Source organism: Mobula hypostoma, chromosome 3 (assembly GCF_963921235.1).
Source record: "Mobula hypostoma chromosome 3, sMobHyp1.1, whole genome shotgun sequence".
NCBI lineage: Eukaryota > Metazoa > Chordata > Chondrichthyes > Myliobatiformes > Myliobatidae > Mobula > Mobula hypostoma.
The window spans coordinates 97,016,873-97,037,572 of NC_086099.1; the positions used below are offsets into that span (position 1 = coordinate 97,016,873).

The following is a 20,700-nucleotide window of genomic DNA, read 5'->3' on the forward strand; positions in this document are numbered from 1 at the left end:
AGCACTGGACACAATAGAGGACCCCAGCATATTTGCAGATAGAGTGTTGCCTCACCTGGAAGGACTGATTGGGGCCCTGAATGGAGGAGAATGGGCGGGCGTAGCACTTTGGCCGTTAACAGGGGTAAATGCTGAGAGGGACAAATGGACAAGGGGATCGCGGAGGGGCGATCCCTGCGGAAAGCGGAGGGGAAAGGGAGGTAAAGATAAGTTTAGTGGTAGGATACTGTCACTCTGTTTACACTGTTCCCTCGATTATGCTGGCGCCATGGTTACACTATTTCCCCTTTCGCTCCCGTTCTCCAACACCAGCGTTTGATTCGCTGTACTAGGCGCATGCGCGCTGTTGTCTCTTGGGAGGGGGGCGCAGACCTGAACTTTCAGAGGAATCGGCCTTCCGTCAACTTAATGTCTTGGTGTGAGATTGCCGGAGCGGATGTACGAACAAATAAGTCAACTAATAACTAAGCATGAGAGGTTAAGTATATTGTTGTGAAGTGCTGCAGGTGGCAGTGTGGAGTGAACAGTGATGTCCCGGCGAAATCGTAAACGGTGTACTTGGTGCATTCTTCTGTGCTGCGCCCTTTTCTCCTTGGTAGGTGCAGTTGATACTGGTATTATCCCTGTATTCCTTGTGGGATATTTCTGACAAAGCTTGAGCTAGGTACAATGTGATAATCATGCTACGTTTACGAAAAGTTTGTTATTGTCAACTTTGACCAGTTTTGCAGGAATATGACCTGGCCACAACTTCAACTCATTAAACTTAGCAAAGGTAAATGGTCGTGTTTTCTTGCGTAACAACATTGACAAATCAAATGTTTCGAGGAAGTAAAAAAAATGCATATAAATAAACCTAAGTCTTTTACAACTACCGTAACTGCATACACTGCTGAATCAAATGAACATGCAAGATCGGTTGGTAATGACTGGGAACTTCAGGTACTCTATTATGGAAATATTTAAAACTGTATCCATGCATTTCTTTTACAGAGAACACTTACTTTGAGCTCTGTGATTAGTAATGATGAACTAAGTGTTAACTTTTTATATAAAATCAAATCATATTAGTAATAACGTTCTTGTATGCTGTGCTTACTCGTCCATACTCTGGGGTAACAAGAAGGTTTTTTGTTTATAGGGGCTTAGCCATTAGAGATTTGTTTCCTACTAGTGGGCTTTTGTGATTTTCTCACTTGAACTCTTTGGGCAGCCCCACTTTTTAGTTATACAGCGTGTCATTACATTTCTGTAGCTCCTTGCAACTCCTACTTCTCTGCTGTGTGTGGTTCTTGCATTCAATGAAGGATTTCAAAATGCATAAACTTTTCTCGGGCTTCTCCATCATCATGAAGGTGGCAGAGTTTGTCATCAAAATGCTGGTTAAAATCTACACCTGACCCGGCTGGAAGCCTGAGAAGAGTTTAAGTGTCATTTACACCAGGGAAGTACTAGATCCTTTTTCAGGATCTCAAAATGTTGGAACTGCTATCCACTCTTCTAGTGCTACCTATTTCCTCTTTAATTGTGACAAAATTGTCACTTTTTAATCCCATTATTAACTTTTAAAAAGATTCTGACGGATTCTTTTTCACATGATTTAGATCTTACATTTCAGAGACTTGAGATTTTGGTTGTCTGTGAAGAATGTATAACTTTGGTGAATTATGTGATACACTATTTTTGGTTGAAATGCCTGAGGTGAAGTTTAACAGATATGTATTTACAATGTTATCAATCAACACTGAATATTGTTTTGCATCTAGCCTGATGATCACCTTTGTAGCTATATGCTGTCCCCAATGACTGGCTGTGCTGCTTTGGATAAATGATTGCACACACAAAGAATTGTGACGTAGATCCTCTGTTATACATATTTTACTCTGACTTTATATGTACCATATTTATTCTCTATTTAGACTAGAGGATGGTATGAGAACATATTCAGCTAATTCTTTTTTAACATTGAGATCCACTTTTCTTCAGTCTGATGTTTTTTTGCTCAATAACATTCTCATTTATAGACCTTTGTCCATTCCAATATTGCTGATCAATATACTGTATCTTCATTTAGGATAAATAGTGCAACATAATGATTTTCCCTGTTTTTGAACTGGTCTCTTAAGATGATTTTCTCACTTGTGTATGTTTTTAATAGTTTAAATATATATAACTTGCTTAGAATACAGCAAAAAAGGTTTGTTGTATTAGTAAACCAAGATTTTTTTTGAAGCAACTTTCTCAGGAACACCTTGGAAACAGATTAAAGTATTTAATCAGAAATAGCTATGACTTTTGAATTTATAACATTTTTCCCACTGTATACAGGTCAAATTTTTGCAAACATAGTCTTTTGGTCTCCTACATTTGTGACTGGTTGGTCTCCACTGACTTAAAAGTAATAAAGCATAGGTCATAGGCTGAATAAACAAAGTACTATATCACACTTCAAAGGTTCAATGGTCAAATTTAATGTCAGAGAAATATATACAATATACATCCTGAAATGCTTTTTCTTTGCAAACATCCAGGAAAACAGAGAAGTGCCCAAAGAATGAATGACAGTTAAACGTGAGAACCCCAAATCCCCCCAGCCACCCACCCCGTGTGTAAGTGGCAGCGAGCAACGATTCCCCCCTCCCACCACCAAAAAAAACGTGCATCGGTACCATCACTGAGCCCAAGCGTGTGCTAAGCAATAGCAAAGACACAGACCAAAGCTACCCCAAAAGCTTTGCATTTCATCTGACAATCGACAAACCAAAGGTTCTCTCTCTCCCTGGCAAGGGAGAGGGAGGTGTTCCCCATTTTCACAGCAAGCGGGAGACATAACAACAACCTGCTGGTTTACGATGTTAAAAGTCTGTTTCGTCGCTTTTTTCGAGCACTTCTAAAGTACTTTGGTTGTAAATTGTTTTGGGGGCATCCAGAGGCTGTGGAAAGCTCTGGCTAGACCACACTTGGAATATTGTGCTCAGTCCTGGATACTTCATTGTAAGAAGGATGTGAGGGTACAGAAGAGATTTACTAGGATTCTACCTGGGCTAGAGGACATGTCTTAATGAAGATAAGTCAAGTGAGCTAGGGCATTTCTCTTTTGAGCAAAGAAGTTTAAGAAGTGACTTGATAGAGGTGTACAAGACGATAAAAGGCATAGATAGTGGGTAGCCAGAGTCATTTTTTTTCCCAGTATGGTAATGGCTAATACAAGGGGACATAATTTTATGGTTATTGGAGGAAAATATGGGGAGGGGGGAATATCAGAGTACTTTACACAGAGTGCTGAGTTTACAGAATACCGTGCCAGTGGTGGTGGAAGAGGCAGATACATTAGAGGCACTTAAGAAGCTCTTAGATAGGCACATGCATGATAGAAAAATAGAGGCTATCTCGCAGGGAAGGGTTAGATTGATCTTACAGTAGGTTAAAAGGTTGGCACAGCATTGTGAACCAAGTGGCTTGTACTGTCCTGTAATGTTCTGTATGAATGAGATAGGCAACATTTGAATTAACAAAAGATATGATGGATGGTTCTTTCCTCCCCTGCTTCGTTAAAATGCAGAAATACATCTTAAATTTAGTCATGATTTATGGGAAGATCACTTGCAGTCACTCATTATTGTGATCTTTCTATGGTATGTTACAAATAGATCCATGTCAATTAATTTTGAACTGTAGTAATGCACAAAGCTACTAATTTCTGGTTTTTATTTTTTATGTATGAAACATTCTGGTCTCCTTGGCTGCATAAATCTAGGGAAGACTATCTCCGGCCCCGCCAAGCGTGTGAGATTAAGGCGTGAGCCCCCTTCCCCAACCCCCAGTTTGTGTGGATGCTGTGTGATTCACTACCCTGTTACAAATTGATGCTACGAAATATCAGACAGTACACTGCATACGATTAAAGGAATTTTGTTTATGAATCTTAACTAAAGGGTTAATAAGGAATAACAAAAAGAAAAGGGCCCATTCTCATTGAACAGTCAAATGTGCACAAGTTGAAGCTCATCTTGAACTTCTCTGTCGCTCACATGCTGGGCCCTCGGTCAACGTGAAAGCACACACCACCTTCCAAACGCCGCTCATAATCCATTGAACAAACAGGTCCTCCAGCGGATCGTGTGCTACGACTGGCTTTCCCCAGCGTCTTCTCTCTTCGTCTCCTCTTGAACAAAAGCCCAAGACCAACCTTATTGTTCCTCACCAAGAAAAACCTCCCGCTAATTGGATGGCACACATTCCACATCATCCCTTATCTTCAACAATAACCTAAACAGGCTGAAAGCAGAACAAACAGCTCTTACAGAGCTGCTAAATGAAATACCTACAGCATAACAGTAAAGATGTGAATCAGGGCACTATCTGTGTTTAAAGAGAATATGAGTTCACTGGCTTTAGAAAGATGAGACCTCTAGTATTCAGTCCTTATCCCCTCGGCTTAACAGAACCTTATGCAGCTTGCGTGCCTTACGCATGGTAGTATAATAGTGTGACGCTATTACAGCTCATGGTGTTGGTGTTCAAAGTTCAATTCCCGCACTGTTCTGTAAGGAGTGTCTGTACATCTTCCTCATGGAGTTCATGTGTCATCCCCAGGTGCTCTGGTTTCCTCCCCTATACCCAAGATGTACTGGGCAGGTTAATTGGTCATTATAAATAGTCTAGTGATTGGGTTATGTTTCATTGGGGTTGTTGGCAGTTGCTGGGGCGATGCGGTTCAAAGGGCCTTATACACGCTGTACTGCTAAATACTGCGTCCACAGTTATCAGTGGCAACAGATTCACCTCGCTCAGGTAAAGAAATTCCTCCTCATCTTTGCTATAAAGGGATGCCCTTCTATTCTGAGGTTGTGTCCTCGGGTTGTAGGCTCCCCCACTATTGGAAACATCCACTCTATCTTGGCATTCCAGTATTCAATTGGCTTCAATGAGCTCCCCAACCCCACCTTCTAAACACCCATTAATACAGGCCCAGGGCCATCAAAAGGTTCTTGTATATTAAACTTTTCATTTCTCAAATCATTCTCATGAACCTCCTCCAGACCCTCTCCAATATCATCATATTTTTTCGTAGATAAGGGGCACAAAACTCGTGATACTCTGTGTGGTCCAACCAATGCCTTATAAAAGCTCACTGTTATACCTTTGCCCTTATTTTCTAGTCCTCTTGAAATGAATGCTAACATTGCATTTGCCTTCCTTACCGCCAACTTAACCTACAAGTTAACCTTTAAGAAATCCTGCACAAGGACTCCTTATTTTAGAAAGGATGTACTGACAGTGGAGAGTGTTCAGAGAAAATTCATGAGAATGATTCTAGGAATGAAAGGGTTACTGTATGAGGAACATCTGGCAGCTCTTGAGCTGTATTTCCTGGAGTTTAGGAGAATGAGGGGGGATCTCATAGAAACATTCCAAATGTTAAAAGGCCTGAACAGATTAAATATGGTAAAGTTATTTCCCATGGTAGGGGAGTCTAGGACAAGAGGGCATGACTTCAGGATTGAAGGACGTCCATTTAGAACAGAGATGCAGAGAAATTACTTTAGTCAGAGGGTGGTAAATCTGTAGAATTTGTTGCCATGAGCAGCTGTGCAGGCCAAGTCATTGGGTGCATTTAAGGCAGAGATAGATAGATTCTTGATTAGTCATGGCATCAAAGGGTATGAGCAGAAGGCAGGGGAGTTGGGATGACTGAAGAATTGGATCAGCCCATGATTGAATGGCGGAGCAGACTCAATGGGCTGAATGGCCTACTTCTGCTCCTATATCTTATGGTTTTACAAACTCCCAAGTCCCTTTGCATCTCTGATTTTTGAATTCCCTCCCCACTTAGAAAATAGTCTACATCTTTATTACTTCTAGCAAAATGCTGACCATACACTTCCTTGCACTATATTCCATCTGCCACTTATTTGCCCATTCTCCCAATCTGTTTTAAGTCCTTCTGCAGCCTCTTTGCTTCCTCAACACTATTTGCCCCTCCGTCTATCTTCACATCACCCATGTACATAGCCACAAATTCATCAATTTCATCATCTAAATCATAAAAAGAAGTGGTCCCATCACAGACCCCTGTGGAACACCACTAGTACTGGCATCAAACCAGAACCAAACCCCTTTATTCTCTTACTTTGCTTCCTACCAGTCACCCAATCTTCTATCCATGGTAGTATCTTTCTTGTAATACTATGGGTCTTATTTTGTTAAGCAGCCTCATGTGCGGCAACTTGTCAAAGGCCTGAAAATCCATTTAAACAACTTCTACTGACTCTCTTTTGTCTATACTGCTTGTTATTTCCTCAAAAAATTCCAACAGATTTGTTAGGCAAGATTTCTCCTTAAGGAAACCATGCTGACTTTTCTCTATTTTATCAATGCCTCCAGGTACCCTGAAATCTCATCCTTAGTAATGGACTCCAACATTCTACTATTCACTGAAGGAATGCTAACTGGTCTATAATTTTCTTTCTTTGTCTCCCTCCCCCCTCCTTTTTAAAGAGTGATGTGATATTTGCTGTTTTCCAGTCCTCCAGAACTATTCCAAAGTCCTGTACAAACTGTTCAGTTAACTCTTTTAGAACCCTGTGGTGTAGTCCATCTGACCCAGGTGACTTATCTACCTTCAGACCTTTCAGCTACTCAAACCCCTTCTCCTTAATAACAACAACTACACTGACTTTTGCCCGCTGATGCTCTTGAATTTCTAGCATACTGCTAGTTTCTTCCACACTGAACCCTGATGTAAAATACATATTGTCTGCCATTTCTTTGTCCCCTCCTTTGCTACCTCCCCATTGTCATTTTCCAATGGTCTGATATCCACTCTGGTCTTTCTTTATTAGTGAGATACTGGTCAGTCAGTGGACAGCACTGGGAGATGCTACTCATCGTTAGTATTTCTGATTATTGAGGAAGAGGCCCTTGTTGGTCAGGGTCGACCATGGATGTTGTTTCATAGTCACCTATCTAATTAGTAAGCAACCGATTAATCTATCCAATTACTCGACCAATTCTTTGTTTTATTGTGGTATCATTGATAACTTGACATCACTTTAATAGGTAGACTCAAAAGACTGCAGATACTGGATTGTTTGTTGCTTCATTTTAAAGGTGCTTTGCATGGCACTGAAAGGAACTTCATTTAAAAAGTGCTTCCTTAGCTATTTTGGGCTTCACCAATGTCATAAAAAGTACCATATAAATTGGATTTTATTTTTATTTTTATATATCTTTCCTTTAACCTATTTAATTGGTCATTTCAGATGTTTATCATTCCAAGTGAACTTTGACAAAATGAGGTGGAGGAAAGAAAAAGTGGGAGGTGAGGGTAAACAACACAGAAAGTGTATATTGTCCAAAGTAAATATAATGTGCCAAGGTGGATTATATTGGAACATTTGTGATATCAGTATGCCAAGTGACAATTGCTTTTATAATAGATAGGTATATAAGAACTGTTAAAATAACAATTCCATTTTAGAATTTGAATAATGTTCTTGATTTGCAGTTGTCCCACTGTATGTTACACCCACCTCTGTATTGATTGACATTGTTATCCTTAACTAATATGCATCCTTAACTTCTCTTGAGCAGGCTTGTTTACAGTTTTTCTTCCTTGAAGTATCCACTCAAATTCACCATACGTCAGGTCATGCAAACAAGGACAGGACAACCACTGTAAGTACTAGCCTGCCTGTGATAAATCCTGCATTAGTCATGATTTATCTATAAACATCTGTTATGTGACTACTTCTAGTTACTTTGAAACACCATTTAGATTTCTGAAACATTTAATTAAAAACTAAGATATAAATATTCATTTCCATTTTACTGCATATTGCTCTGCTATATAAGATTGTTGCTTTATTACACTCAGAAGACCAATGTATACATTCGTCACCAAATCATGCTTTCATAGGAATAATCTATTAATAACGATTTTTTACATGTTCAGGCCAGTCTTGGAAATAGTACGTTTGGGCATATTAGTTCCTTGAGTGGTGTAAGCGCCTTTCTCTTAGTGGTGTTAATGCATGTGAAATTGTGGAACGAACCTATTTTGTTATAGATTTTACTACAGAATCCAATTGTAATAGAGATATGTGGACATTGATGAGGTCATTTTTAAAAAGGCCATTCTTCAGTGCTGTTAAGATGGTGGAGGTGATTTCATGACTTGCATTACTACAGTCTATGTGGTCAAGGTGCATTCGCAATGCTTGGCAGTAAATTCAGGGATATTGACTTATGATGAAAGAACTACAGTATATTTTCGAGTCGGGATGGCCTGTGATTTGAAGTGGAACTTAGTCTTTTACCCATTTAGATGGTTAAAATTACAATTTGGGGAGGATTTGTAGAGCTGTGCTCCATCATTCTCTAAGCCTATGATAGAAAGGATTTGGGGATGTAGGAGGTGAACAACTCATTGGAAAATACTAAGCTTTTGGTCAATGATATCCTGTGAAATTGATTTTGATGATGATGATGCTGCTGTCATTGAATATGAAGAGATGGTTAGATTCTGTTCTTGGAGTTGGCTGTTGTCTAGAATTTGAGTGTTAGTTCTTACCTTGTAGCAGCAGAAACCTGAATATTATTTGGGTTTTATCATGTGCAGATCTTCATTATCTGAAGACTTATGATTGAACGATGTGTAATTAGGGCAGTTCACTTTGCAGCGTCAGCAAGCACTGATTCCCATCACTGTCTGCAAGATACTTGTACGTTCTCCCCATGATTGTGTGGGTTTCCTCTAGGTGTCCTCTTTTCTTCCCATGTTCCAAAGATGTATGATTAAGGTTAGCAAGTTGTTGGCATGCTATGTTGGTGCTGGGAGGGTGGTGATACTTGCAAGCTGCCCCTAGCACAGTCCTTGCCAATTTGATTGTATTTCACTGGGTGTTTCGATGCTAATCTTTATCACCTTTATTTTTTTCTTTATTAACAAACATCCCCTCTTCTGAAGTTTTGAAGGAGGGCAGATCATTGCTGAAGTATATCAAAATTTTGGACTTATGGGTGCTGCCCTCAGAAATTCCAGTAGTGATATCCCAAGGCTTGAGATGATTTCTCTCTAAAATTCACAATCATGTTTTGTGTTTAGTATAGTTCAAGCCAGTTGAGAGCTTTCCCCTTGATTCTCATTGTGTTTATTATACACAGCGCAATGCACCATTTCAAGAGTGTAGCTTGTACCATACATAGAGACCAGGAACTTGATGAAGCAGTAGAAGAAGTGCTATTTGGTGACTAATAAAATGCAGGATGGTAATAAGAAATTAACACTTGTTTAATCACTGACTTAAATATTTAGGTTAGACTGTGAAACTAAGATAAAAAGATAAGAGTAGGTTCAACACAGTCTACAATAAGAATCATAGTCGGGTTTATTGTCACTGACTTAAGTTGTGATGGAGCAAGGTGGGGGGAAGTGTGAGGATGTGAGACAGCTATGGGAGAGAGATAAGTAGGACCACTTAGCACTATCAGAGCTAGTTTTGGATATGCAAAAGAGATGAGAGTGGGAACCACCAGGGAAGAGGTGTACAACATTTGGAACCAAATAAGTGTAGGGGTGCAAAAACTGTGAATTGGGTGAATAGAGGAAAGTGTGCAAAGGGGACAAAGATATGAGGGCCAGAGGATCAGAAGGAGAAGGGAAGGGAGTAAAGGGCGGGGGGGGGGCGGTGGATAAAGGAAAATAGTGTGTGTGGTGTTGGCGCTGGGGGAGGGGGGGGAAGGTACCTAATATTGGAAGACTCAATGTCATTCTATTAGGTTGTATGTGTCATAGAAAGTGTGACTTTTCCAGTTTGTGTTGGGATTCATCCTGGCAGTAGAGAAAGCTAAGGATGGATGGGCCATTGAGGAAATGGGAAGGGGAGCTGAAATGGTCTGCAACTTGGAGCTTAGGATGGTCACTGTGGACTGAGCATAGGTGTTTTGTAAAGTGAACACTGAGCTGCGATTGGTCTTGCTGACGTAGAGGAGGTCACATTGGGAGCAGTGAGTGCCGTAGACAAGGTTGGAGGAGATAATGTGAACCTTTGCTTAACTTGGGTCTCTGGTTGGCGGTGAGGTGCGAGGGGTAAGGGAGGTCTAGAGCTTGTCTAGTCAGATTCAAACCTTAAAAGGTAGTTATTCTTCCATTACTTCGGAAGGGTCAGCCTGGCAGTGGTGCAGAAGATGCTGGAGGAAATTCTGAGGGACATGTTCTACCAGCATTTAAATAGGTGGTCTTATTTGGAAGAGTCAGCATTGCAAGTCATGCTTGACAATCTGCGTTTTTTTTTCGAAGGAGTTACCAAAAAGGTAGATGAGGGTAGATGGGGGATGTTGTCTGTTTTGGACTTTGACAAGGTCATGCATGATAGGCTGGTTATGGATGGCGTGGTAGCGCAGTGGTTGGCACATCGCTTTGCAGCACCAGCAATCTCCGACTGGGGTTCAACTCCCGCCACTTCCCGTAAGGAGTTTCTGTGACCACATGGGTTTCTTCCGGGTGCTCTGGTTTCCTCCCACAGTCCAAAGATGTATGGCTAGGGTCAGTGGACTCTGTTGGGTCTGGGAGCATGCCGACACTTGTGGGCTGCTGAGCTCAATGCTCACTCATTTGATTTGACGCAAAGGATGCATTTTACTGTATGTTTTGATATTTCACTGTCCATGTGACAAGTAATCTGTACCTTCAAGATAAAGATGATATCCAGTGGAATCCACGGAAAACTATTTAAGTGGATTCAAAGTTGGCTGGGAGACGGGAAGCAGAAGGTAATCATTGAAGGTTATTTCTCTGAATGGAAACCGGTGACTTGTATACTGCAAGGGTTAGTATTGGAAACCTGTTATTAATTAATTATGTAATAGTTTGCATGTGAATACATGAGTGAAGTTTGCTGATGACACAAAATTAGTTCTTCTTGATAGTGAAGAAGGTTATCTTGATCAATCAGGGAGGTGGGCTGAGGAATGGCATATAGATTTCAGTACAAACAAGTGTGAAGTGATGCACTTGGAAAGTCAGCCAGTATAGGACTTGTACAATGAATGGTAGGGCATTAGGCAGTGTAATTGAAAAGAGGGACTCAGTACAAGGGCACCGTTCATTGATAAAGAGAAGAGTCACAGGTGGATGGGGTTGTTTTTTAAAAAAAAAAGACATTTAGCTTGCTGGCTTTCATCATTATAGCTGGCTGGTGGCGTAGTGGCATCAGCGCTGGACTTCAGAGCGAAGGCTCCCGAGTTCGAACCCAGCCGGCTCCCTGGTACACTTTCCATCCATGCTGGGTTGAGCGTCGAGCTAGCAACTTGACCTCGTAAAAAAGAAATTGCCTGCTACAGAAACATCAACAGCAAAAAGTTGATGGCCTATGCTCTCTTGTGAGTTTAAAGGCAACTTCTCTCTCTTTCATCATTATGGGACATTATGTTGCAGTTGTATAAATTGTTGGTGAGGCCACACTTGGAGTTAAGTTTTGGTTGACCTGTTTTAGGGAAGATGTGGTTAAGCTGGAAAGGGTTCAGAAAAGGTTTGAGGATGTTGCCAGGTTTAGAGGGAGAGACTGGAGGAGACAGCTGGAAGGAGTGTGGTGCAGAACATGACAATTGGGAGTAGTGAGTCATTGAAATGCAGTAGAAACTCATTTCCGCATTAGTTAATGTGAGTCCCTATGTTGCATTGTCTCTCTGGTGCCAGGGCAAAGGAGACTACAAGTTTTCTGTGATTGGAATGAGGGTGGGGAAGGGTTTGAGCCAGATGTGGTGGTATATGTCAATTCCAAAACCTTTGGCACTAAGCTACACTGATGTGTAATGTACAACAATTAATCTACCAGTACACCGTAAGGTTCTGAGAAGAAATCGGAGAACCTGGTGGAAGTCCGAGTGGTCTCCAAAAAATAGAAGCTAAGTTCAAGGTCAAAACTTAACTCTGGGAGCAGTAGCATTGATGGGTGCAAACCCACGTTTCTATTGAGAGAACAGTGATCATAGTATTATATAGTATAGTAATGCCACTGAAAAACACTTGGACCACTCATGAGGTAAATATAGCCAGTGTCCATTTTGTTAGGTATACATGCTCATTAATGCAAATATTTAATCAGCCAATTATGTGGTAGCAACTCAATGCATGAAAGCATGCAGACATTGTCATGAGGTTCAGTAGTTGTTGTTCAGACCAAATATCAGAATGGGGGAAGAAATGTGATCTAAGTGATTTTGAGAATGGAATGATTGTTGGAGCCTGACAGGATGATTTGAGTAACTCAGAAACTGCTGATCTGTGACTTTCATGCATTATAGTCTCTGGAGTTTACAAAGGTTGGTGGGAAAAAGCAAAAATCATCCAGTGAGCAGCAGTACTGTGGGTGAAAATGTTAACGAGAGAGGTTAACTCTCTGAAGGACCTCTCTGAATGCATGACATGTCAAACTTTGAAGTCAATGGGGTACAGTTGCAGAAGACCACAGACATACACACAGTGGCCAATTTATTAGGTCCAGAAGGTACCTAATAAAGTGGCCACTGTGCGCAAGTTGTTTGAGGTGGATATTGGGCTAATAAATATTCTAAAGTGGTGGAAAGTACTATGCCCAATATTATTTGATGACAATCCCCAACTGAAAAAATGCACCAATCTTCTTGAATATGTGTTTTATTTAAACTGTTACTTAAGATGAAGGCTCTGTAATTTAATAATTCCATAGTGTATGTTGCTGAACTTGATTGAACTTGGAGAGTGGTAATGGTTGAGGTAATTTTGAAGAATTGATACAGAAACATGAAAGTGTATTCTTTGCCTTTAACTGAATATTTTGTACATTTCGTAGTACATACAGAATCTCAGCACCGTTGCCACCAGCTTGAAAACTTCCACATATGATGACACCTGTCCAGTTTTCAGGCTGCAGTCAGAGAAAGAGAGGCCACAGAAGGAGGTAGCTTGCATCCGAGCAGATTTTGTACCAGGTTCTTGTCGCATCATGAAAGAGTTGTTCGCCGATAAAGAGCCTGCCAACTGTTCCCACCAGCTCTCAGATGTGATTTGTACGATTACGGTATGAATTTTAAATTCAATTGAGAAATAACCTTTCAGCACTAGAGGGAATGCTTACTAAAATTATTGGGCACCATGGTAGTGTAGCAGTTAGCGCAACCCTTAAGCTTGGGGCATACCAGAGTTCGGAGTTCAAATCCAAACTCTGAATCGGAGTGGTCTCTGTGAAATACGTGGGTTTGTTGTATCCTAACCATTGATCAATTAACTAAGTGCAGAATGAAACCCAAATAGAAATGTGTCCAGCCTGTGTGGTTCTGTTATTTATTGTTTGATCAGAAGCGTTGTGGTGGGAATTGTAATACTTGCAATTTACACCCTTTTATATTTTGTTTTCTCAAAGCAATATAATCCCTCAAAGCCTGAAGCAACCTGTCGCCACGATCTGTGCAGTAAATCATCCTCGGTAGTTGTAGGATTGTACAATGAAGAGCTGGGTGTTAATCAGTGGCTGAAGTTTACGTCCACAGTGGAAACAGTGATGTTTATTAATGAAGAGCTGCTGATGGATGGGAGGACCTATCACCATGGTTACTGTTTTATACGCTGTCTCAGCCATCATGGGAGGAAGATGTCACAACTTCTTATTCTACCTCCTGTTCTGCATGAAGATCACAGATCCACCAGCAAACTTACAAATGAACCTGCACTGAATGTGAATATTTTACTCTTGGATTCTGTATCCAGGCACCATTTTTATAGAAGTCTATCAAAAACTATTGATGCATTCAGAAATCTGAATACTAATGTGCTCAAAACTGGACAAGTATTTGACTTTGAACTGGTTCAAGGTATAAAAAGTAGGACATTTGAGTCTCTTCAGGCTCTGTTTGGTGGTGAGTCATTCAAGCCACTTAAACCATTCAGTTCATTTGATCTGCCACCAAAGGCTGTGGATTTCAACAAAACACTTGGAAGCTTTAAAAGATTTGGATACGAGACTTTATATTTGGAAGACATGTGCTGGAAGTGGGACTGGGGTTTGGTGAAAGAGCTGAGAGCTCTTAATAAAAAAGTACCATTTTCAGAAAGGGCACAGCTGTTTTTGGAAGCAGCCAGGAGAAGTGGAATTGACAGGATGGATGTTTCATATTCTAGCTGTGATATTCTTCAAGAAAATGGGGTGAAGGATATGTTCCATGGTCCCGCTGCTCTATGTTACAATGGTATCCATCAACACGCCTACCTCCTCCAGTATATTGAGCACTTTGTCACGCGTTTTTCTTTCCTGCAAAAGCCCTTTTTCAGCTTTCTTATGCTGGACACTAATCATGAAGATACAGGTCTCAGGTTAAAGCAAGTAGATGAGGACCTGTCCAAACACGTAACTTTCTTGGCTGATCAACAAAACACTCTAACCTTCATTCTTTCAGACCATGGCAATAGCTATGGGGAGTTTGTCTTGATGTCTACAGAATCTCAAATAGAGTTATTCCACACCACACTTTTTGTCATTGTCCCAGATAGAGCAGCTGCCTTACTAGGTGAAGAGAAGATTCGATCCTTGCATACGAACCAACACAGGCTGATCAGCCTCCTTGATGTTCATCATACCTTACAAGGTCTATTACCACGTGCTGGAGCCATGGAAGAGAATAGTGTGAATTATGGGATAAATATTGATGGATTGCTGAGCCCAGTTTCTCCAAATAGGACCTGTGACAGCATTCCAAGGATTCCTCCGAACTTTTGCATTTGCCAAGATTTGGAAAAACCGGTAGTGAGTGATTTCAGTTTTGCGCTGCTTGCGGAATTTGCACTTGGTCAAATGAACCATGAGATCCTTCAACAACAGGTAACTGCAAAAGGTGCTCATGGAGGATACTGGGCCTGTCAAAAATTAGTTGGTGTTAGATTTGACAATGTGAAAATTCGTGAAGAGCTCAGAAATGAGACTGTTGTGAAACTTGACCTTTATGTAAAGGGTTCTGAAATTACAGGCCGTGAGGAAGAAAAATACTTGGTAGTTATAGACTTCAACTTTCTGGTCGATGCTTCAATGACTTTAGTAGGATTTGACCGTTTGACTCCATACAGCCCTTATGAGATTTGTGCTAATCATGATCTAAGATTTAAGATTGATTTAAGATTGTGCATTTGTGATGTAGAAAATATCCAGGAAGCACCCAATCCATATTGGAAGAATACTTTGACCTCATCAGTGTCTTGGATGGAGACTAATTTCAGTTCAATTCATGAGGATTGTCTGTTCCTTATCAAAAGGCAGTATAACTCAGGTGTTGTTTTGGCAGTGTTTAATGCCTGCTCAAATTTGCACTATGACATAGAATTTGACTTCCTGACTGTAAATATGTACTCTTCAACTGTGATGCCTGTAAATGTGACACTTTGGTCAGGATCAGAGGAGCTCTTGACTGTTGGATTTCAGAAAACTAAGGGAAAACCCTGGAAGTATAAATATTCTTTGAATTACAGAGCATTTGCTTTATAGATGAAACCCCACACATGTTCTCTCTTAACAGAAACATTTTCAATTCAGTAAAATGAATTTGGACGACCTTTAGAGTTGTAGCTATTATGTGGAGTATGCCTAGCACTGAAAAAGGAGCACAGAAAAAAAACAGTTCTAGAATAGAAGTCCTAAACCTGCAACACAATCTGCAGGAAAATGACACAAATCTTGAGTGCTTTTTCTTAATAGCAAGAATAGCAGATTTTTGGGAAGAAATCCCAATTTATGACTGTGTTTCATTTCTGTAGATTGTCTCCTGTTTTAGCAGCTGGTGAATCCTTATGTGTGGCATTAAACCGAAGGTATCCTTTTGGCTGTCTGGTTATAGCTGGACTTCTACAAGGCTTCTAGCTCATTCCAGGAACTTTTCCTTCTTCATATCCACTGCAGTGTTAAACTATCTCTCTTTATAAACCCAAACCTTCAGGTTTCTCTGTCTCCTTGCTCATTACTGTATTTTCATGTTGTTCTGCAGTTTAGATTTCCTGATATTTGTCTGTGTTAGCACTCTTGGTTGAATAGTGAGAGTTGTTAGCACAGACTAGCTAAACCATCTTCCTAATGGAGAGGAGAAATATTTATTCTTGGAATCATTTCTGCACAAATTTCACAACTCAATCATTTTCCTTGTCTAACATGAACTGAAAGATGATCTAGATAATGTGCTTGCTTATTCTGATCGTGTAAATTGGAGTATCTTTTGGTAATCAGATTCGGGTTTAATATCACCAGAATATGTCACGAAATTTGTTAACTTTGCAGCGGCAGTGCAATGCAATACCTGATAAATATACATAAAACTGAATTACAGTAATTATATGCAGTGTACATATATTAAATGGTTAAAATTAAATAAGCAATGCAAGGACAGAGATTAAAAAATAGTGAGGTAGTGTTCGTGGGTTCAACGTCCATTCAGAAATCGGATGGCAGAGGGGAAGCAGCTGTTCCTGAATCACTGAGTGTGTGCCTTCAGGCTGCAGTACTTCATTCCTGATGGTAACAGTGAGAAGAGGGCATGTTCTGCACGGTGGGGGTCCATAAAGATGAATGCCTAGTTTTCGAGGCACCGCTCCTTGAGGATGTCTTGGATGCTATGGAAGCTAGTACCCATGATGGAGCTGACTAATTTTACAACTCTCTACACTGTGTAGAAAGTGATGTCATCAGTCAGAATGCTTTTCACGCAACATCTGTAGAGATTTTGGAGTGTTTTAGGTGACATTCCAAATCCCCTCAAACTCCTAATGAAATACAGCCGCCATCTTGCCGCCTTTGTGGCTGCATTGATGTGTTAGGACCAGGTTAGGTCCTCAAAGATTTTGACAGCAAGGAAGTTGAAATTGCTCACTTTCTCCATCTCTGATCTCCCTGAGGATTGGTGTGTGGTTCCCTCGCCATCTTACCCTTTTTGAATCAGTTCTTTGGTCTTACTGATATTGAGTGCAAAGATATTGCTATGATACTACTCAACTAGCCGATATATCTTGCTCCGGTATGCTTTCTTGTTACCATCTGAGAGTTTACCAACAATGGTTGTATCATCAGCAAATTTATAGACGGCATTTGAACTGTGCCTGGCCACACAGTAATGGGTGTAGGAGGTAGAGCAGTGGGGTCAAAACACATCCCTGAGGTGCACCAGTTGATGATTGTCAGCGAGGAGGATATGTTATTACCGATCCGCACAGATTGTGGTCTTCTGGTTAGGAAGTCGAGGATCCAGTTGCAGGGGGAGGTAGAGGGGTGCGGGTTTTGTAGCTTTTCGATCAGGGCTGCAGGGACGGTGTTACCTGAGGAACAGGAGGAATGGATCTAAGTGGGTGTAGCAGTGGATTTGTGAGGGGAATATGTGGGGGAGGGAAGGAAGTCAATTTGTGGGTTTGAAAAACAACTAAAGGATATTGGGTGACATGAGAAGTTAGAAGAAAGTTGATTACTGTGCTTTCATTCTGAGTTTCCAAAAGGGCTCAAATCAACAATACTGGAAGGCATCAACTGTTAATCAATAAATCTGGTTAAGTTCAAAGGTACAATTTAATGTCAGAGAAATGTATACAATATACATCCTGAAATGCTTTTTCTTCGCAACCATCCACGAAAACAGAGGAGTGATCCAAAGGATGAAGGACAGTCAAATGTTAGAACCCCAAAGTCCCCTCGAGCTCCCCCCCAGCATGTAAGCGGCTGCAAGCAACAATACCCCCCCCCCACTGGCAAATAAAATAGCATCGGCACTTGCCACCAGGCACTCAAGTGTGAGCAAAGCAACAGCAAAGACACAGACTTACAGACTCCAAAGACTTCGCGTTTCACCAGTATTCAACATACCACGGGTTATCTCTCTCCCTAATAAGGGAGAAAGAAGTGTCTCTGTTTTCCCAGCGAGTAGGGAGACGTAATAAACAACTCGCTGGTTTACAATGTTAAAAGTCCGCCATGTCGTTGAAGAAGAACATGACAAATACTTGGTTTAAAAAAAGAGTAGATGAGAATAGTATTAAGGACAGTATGTTGATTTGAAGGAATTGTTGGATAGTTAGCTATTTTAATAAACAGAGATTCCTTGTCCAACTGGTTGCATATTCAGTTCCACGTGTGAACTCCAGGAAACTCCTTGTGTTCTAGACATCCATGCATGCAAGAAATGTCATCAAGCAGAGAAAGTAGAGATCTGGATTTTGGCACACAAGTGAGAAATTTCATTGTGTCCTGTTGTATATGACAATAAACTAATCTGAATCTAGCATGCTTAAGAAGATGATCACCCCATAACTTAAGTGCTGACACAGTGGGTATGTGTACAAAAGGAGAAGTGTCCCAAATGCATCATTCTGCCTTATAGCTAATAGTGAAAGTGGCAAAATTTCCTGAGGAGTGCAATCAAAATCAGAATCAGGTTTATTATCACCGGCATGTGTCGTGAAATTTGTTAACTTAGCAATAGCAGTTTAATGCAATGCATAATGTAGAAGAAAATAAATAAATAAATTACAGTAAATATATTGAATAATTAAAAGTCATGCAAAAACAGAAATAACGTATATTTTTAAAAAAGTGAGGTAGTGTTCACGGGTTCAATGTCCACTTAGGAATAGGATGGCAGAGGGGAAGAAGCTGTTCCTGAATCACTGAGTGTGTGCCTTCAGGCTTCTGTACCTCTACCTGATGGTAACAGTGAGAAAAGGGCATGCCTTGGGTGCTGCAGGTCCTTAATAATGAATGCTGCCTTTCTGAGACACCACTCCTTGAAGATGTCCTGCGTACTTTGGAGGCTGGTACCCAAGATGGAGCTGACTAAATTTGTGACCCTCTGCAGTTTTTTCGGTCCTGTGTAGTAGCCGCCCCCCCCCACCCCCATACCAGACAGTGATGCAGCCTGTACATCTATAGAAGTTTTTGACTGTTTTTGTTGACATATCAAATCTCTTCAAACTCCTAATGAAGTATAGTCGCTGTCTTGCCTTCTTTAGACTGCATTGATATCTTGGCGCTAGGTTAGGTCCTCAGAGATCTTGACACCCAGGAACTTGAAACTGCTCACTCTCTCTACTTCTGATCCCTTTGAGGATTGGTAAGTGTTCCTACGCCTTACCCTTCCTGAAGTCCACAATCAGCTCTTTTGTCTTACTGATGTTGAGTGAGGTTGTTGCTGCGACACCACTTCACTAGTTGGTATATCTCATTCCTGTACGCCCTCTCGTCTCCATCTGAGATTCTACCAACAATGATTGTATCATCAGCAAATTTATAGATGGTATTTGACCTATATCTTGCAACACTTGGGTCTAGAGAGGGTAGAGCAGTGGGCTAAGCACACACCGCTGAGGTGCATCATTGTTGATCGTCAGCGAGGAGGAGATATTATCACCAAGATTGTGGTCTTCCAGTTAGGAAGTTGTGGATCCAATTGCAGAGAGAGGTACGGAGGCCTGGGTTCTGTAACTTGTCAATCAGGATTGTGGGAATGATGGTGTTAAATGCTAAGCTGTAGTTGATGAATAGCATCCTGAAATAGGTGTTTGTATTGTCCAGGTGGTCTAAAGCCATGTGAAGAGCCATTGAGATTGAGTCAGAGCCAAGGACATGACTGGAATAGTTCACTGAGATAGATAGGAGAGGAAAGCTTCAGTGGTTGAGGATTCAATTAGTAAGGGGCAAGAGGGTGTTTCTACAACACAGATGTGATTCCAGGATGCCATGTTGTCTCCAGGATGCCATGATTCAGGTGTTTACTCTCTGGCTACAAATGGTGGGAGCTTCAGAGCATTGGTTTACAACAGTATAATAGAACATTGATAAATGAGGCCATCTCGGTTAAAATAAAAAGCAAAGAATGGACAATCTTGCTACTGTAGTTCCTCAACGATCTGAGGGAAAGTGATTTAGGTAAATTTCCAGTAAATACAAACCTAGCAAGGCGAGTAATGATGAATTCAACTACAAACCCCATTTCCAGAAAAGTTGGGATATTTTCCAAAATGCAATAAAAACAAAAATCTGTGATATGTTAATTCACGTGAACCTTTATTTAACTGACAAAAGTACAAAGAAAAGATTTTCAATAGTTTTACTGACCAAGTTAATTGTATTTTGTAAACATACACAAATTTAGAATTTGATGGCTGCAACACATTCAACAAAAGTTGGGACAGAGGCATGTTTACCATTGTGTTACATCACCTTTCCTTTTAATAACACTTTTTAATCATTTTGGAACTGAGAATACTAATTGTAGTAGATTTGCAATTGGAAATTTTGTCCATTCTTGCTTGATATAAGACTTCAGCTGCTCAACAGTCCGTGGTCTCTGTTGTCTGATTCTCTTCTTCATGATGCGCCATACATTTTTAATAGGAGATAGATCTGGGCTGGCAGCAGGCCAGTAAAGCACATGCACTCTGTGTCTACAAAGTCACACTGTTGTAGCCTGCGCAGAATGTGGTCTGGCATTGTCCTGCTGAAATAAGCATGGACGTCCCGGGAAGAGACGTCGCCTTGATGGCAACAGATGTCTCTTTAAAATCCTAATATACGCCTCAGAGTCAATGGTACCTTCACATACATGCAACTCGCCCATGCTGTGGGCACTGATGCACTGATCACAGATGCTGGCTTTTGCACCTTTCGCTGATAAGAATCTGGATGGTCGTTTTCATCTTTG

The 20,700-nt window shown here is 40.8% G+C and overlaps 1 protein-coding gene across 1 annotated transcript; it reads left to right on the plus strand.

Moving 5' to 3' along the window:
* The first annotated feature begins 361 nt into the window (after positions 1-361).
* LOC134344163 (uncharacterized) lies at positions 362-19,990 on the plus strand. Its single transcript, XM_063043502.1, has 4 exons — positions 362-595; positions 7,597-7,680; positions 12,837-13,064; positions 13,407-19,990. The coding sequence occupies exons 1-4, from the start codon at positions 530-532 to the stop codon at positions 15,513-15,515; spliced, it is 2,487 nt and encodes an 828-aa protein (XP_062899572.1). The 5' UTR covers positions 362-529; the 3' UTR covers positions 15,516-19,990.
* The last annotated feature ends 710 nt before the right edge of the window (positions 19,991-20,700 follow it).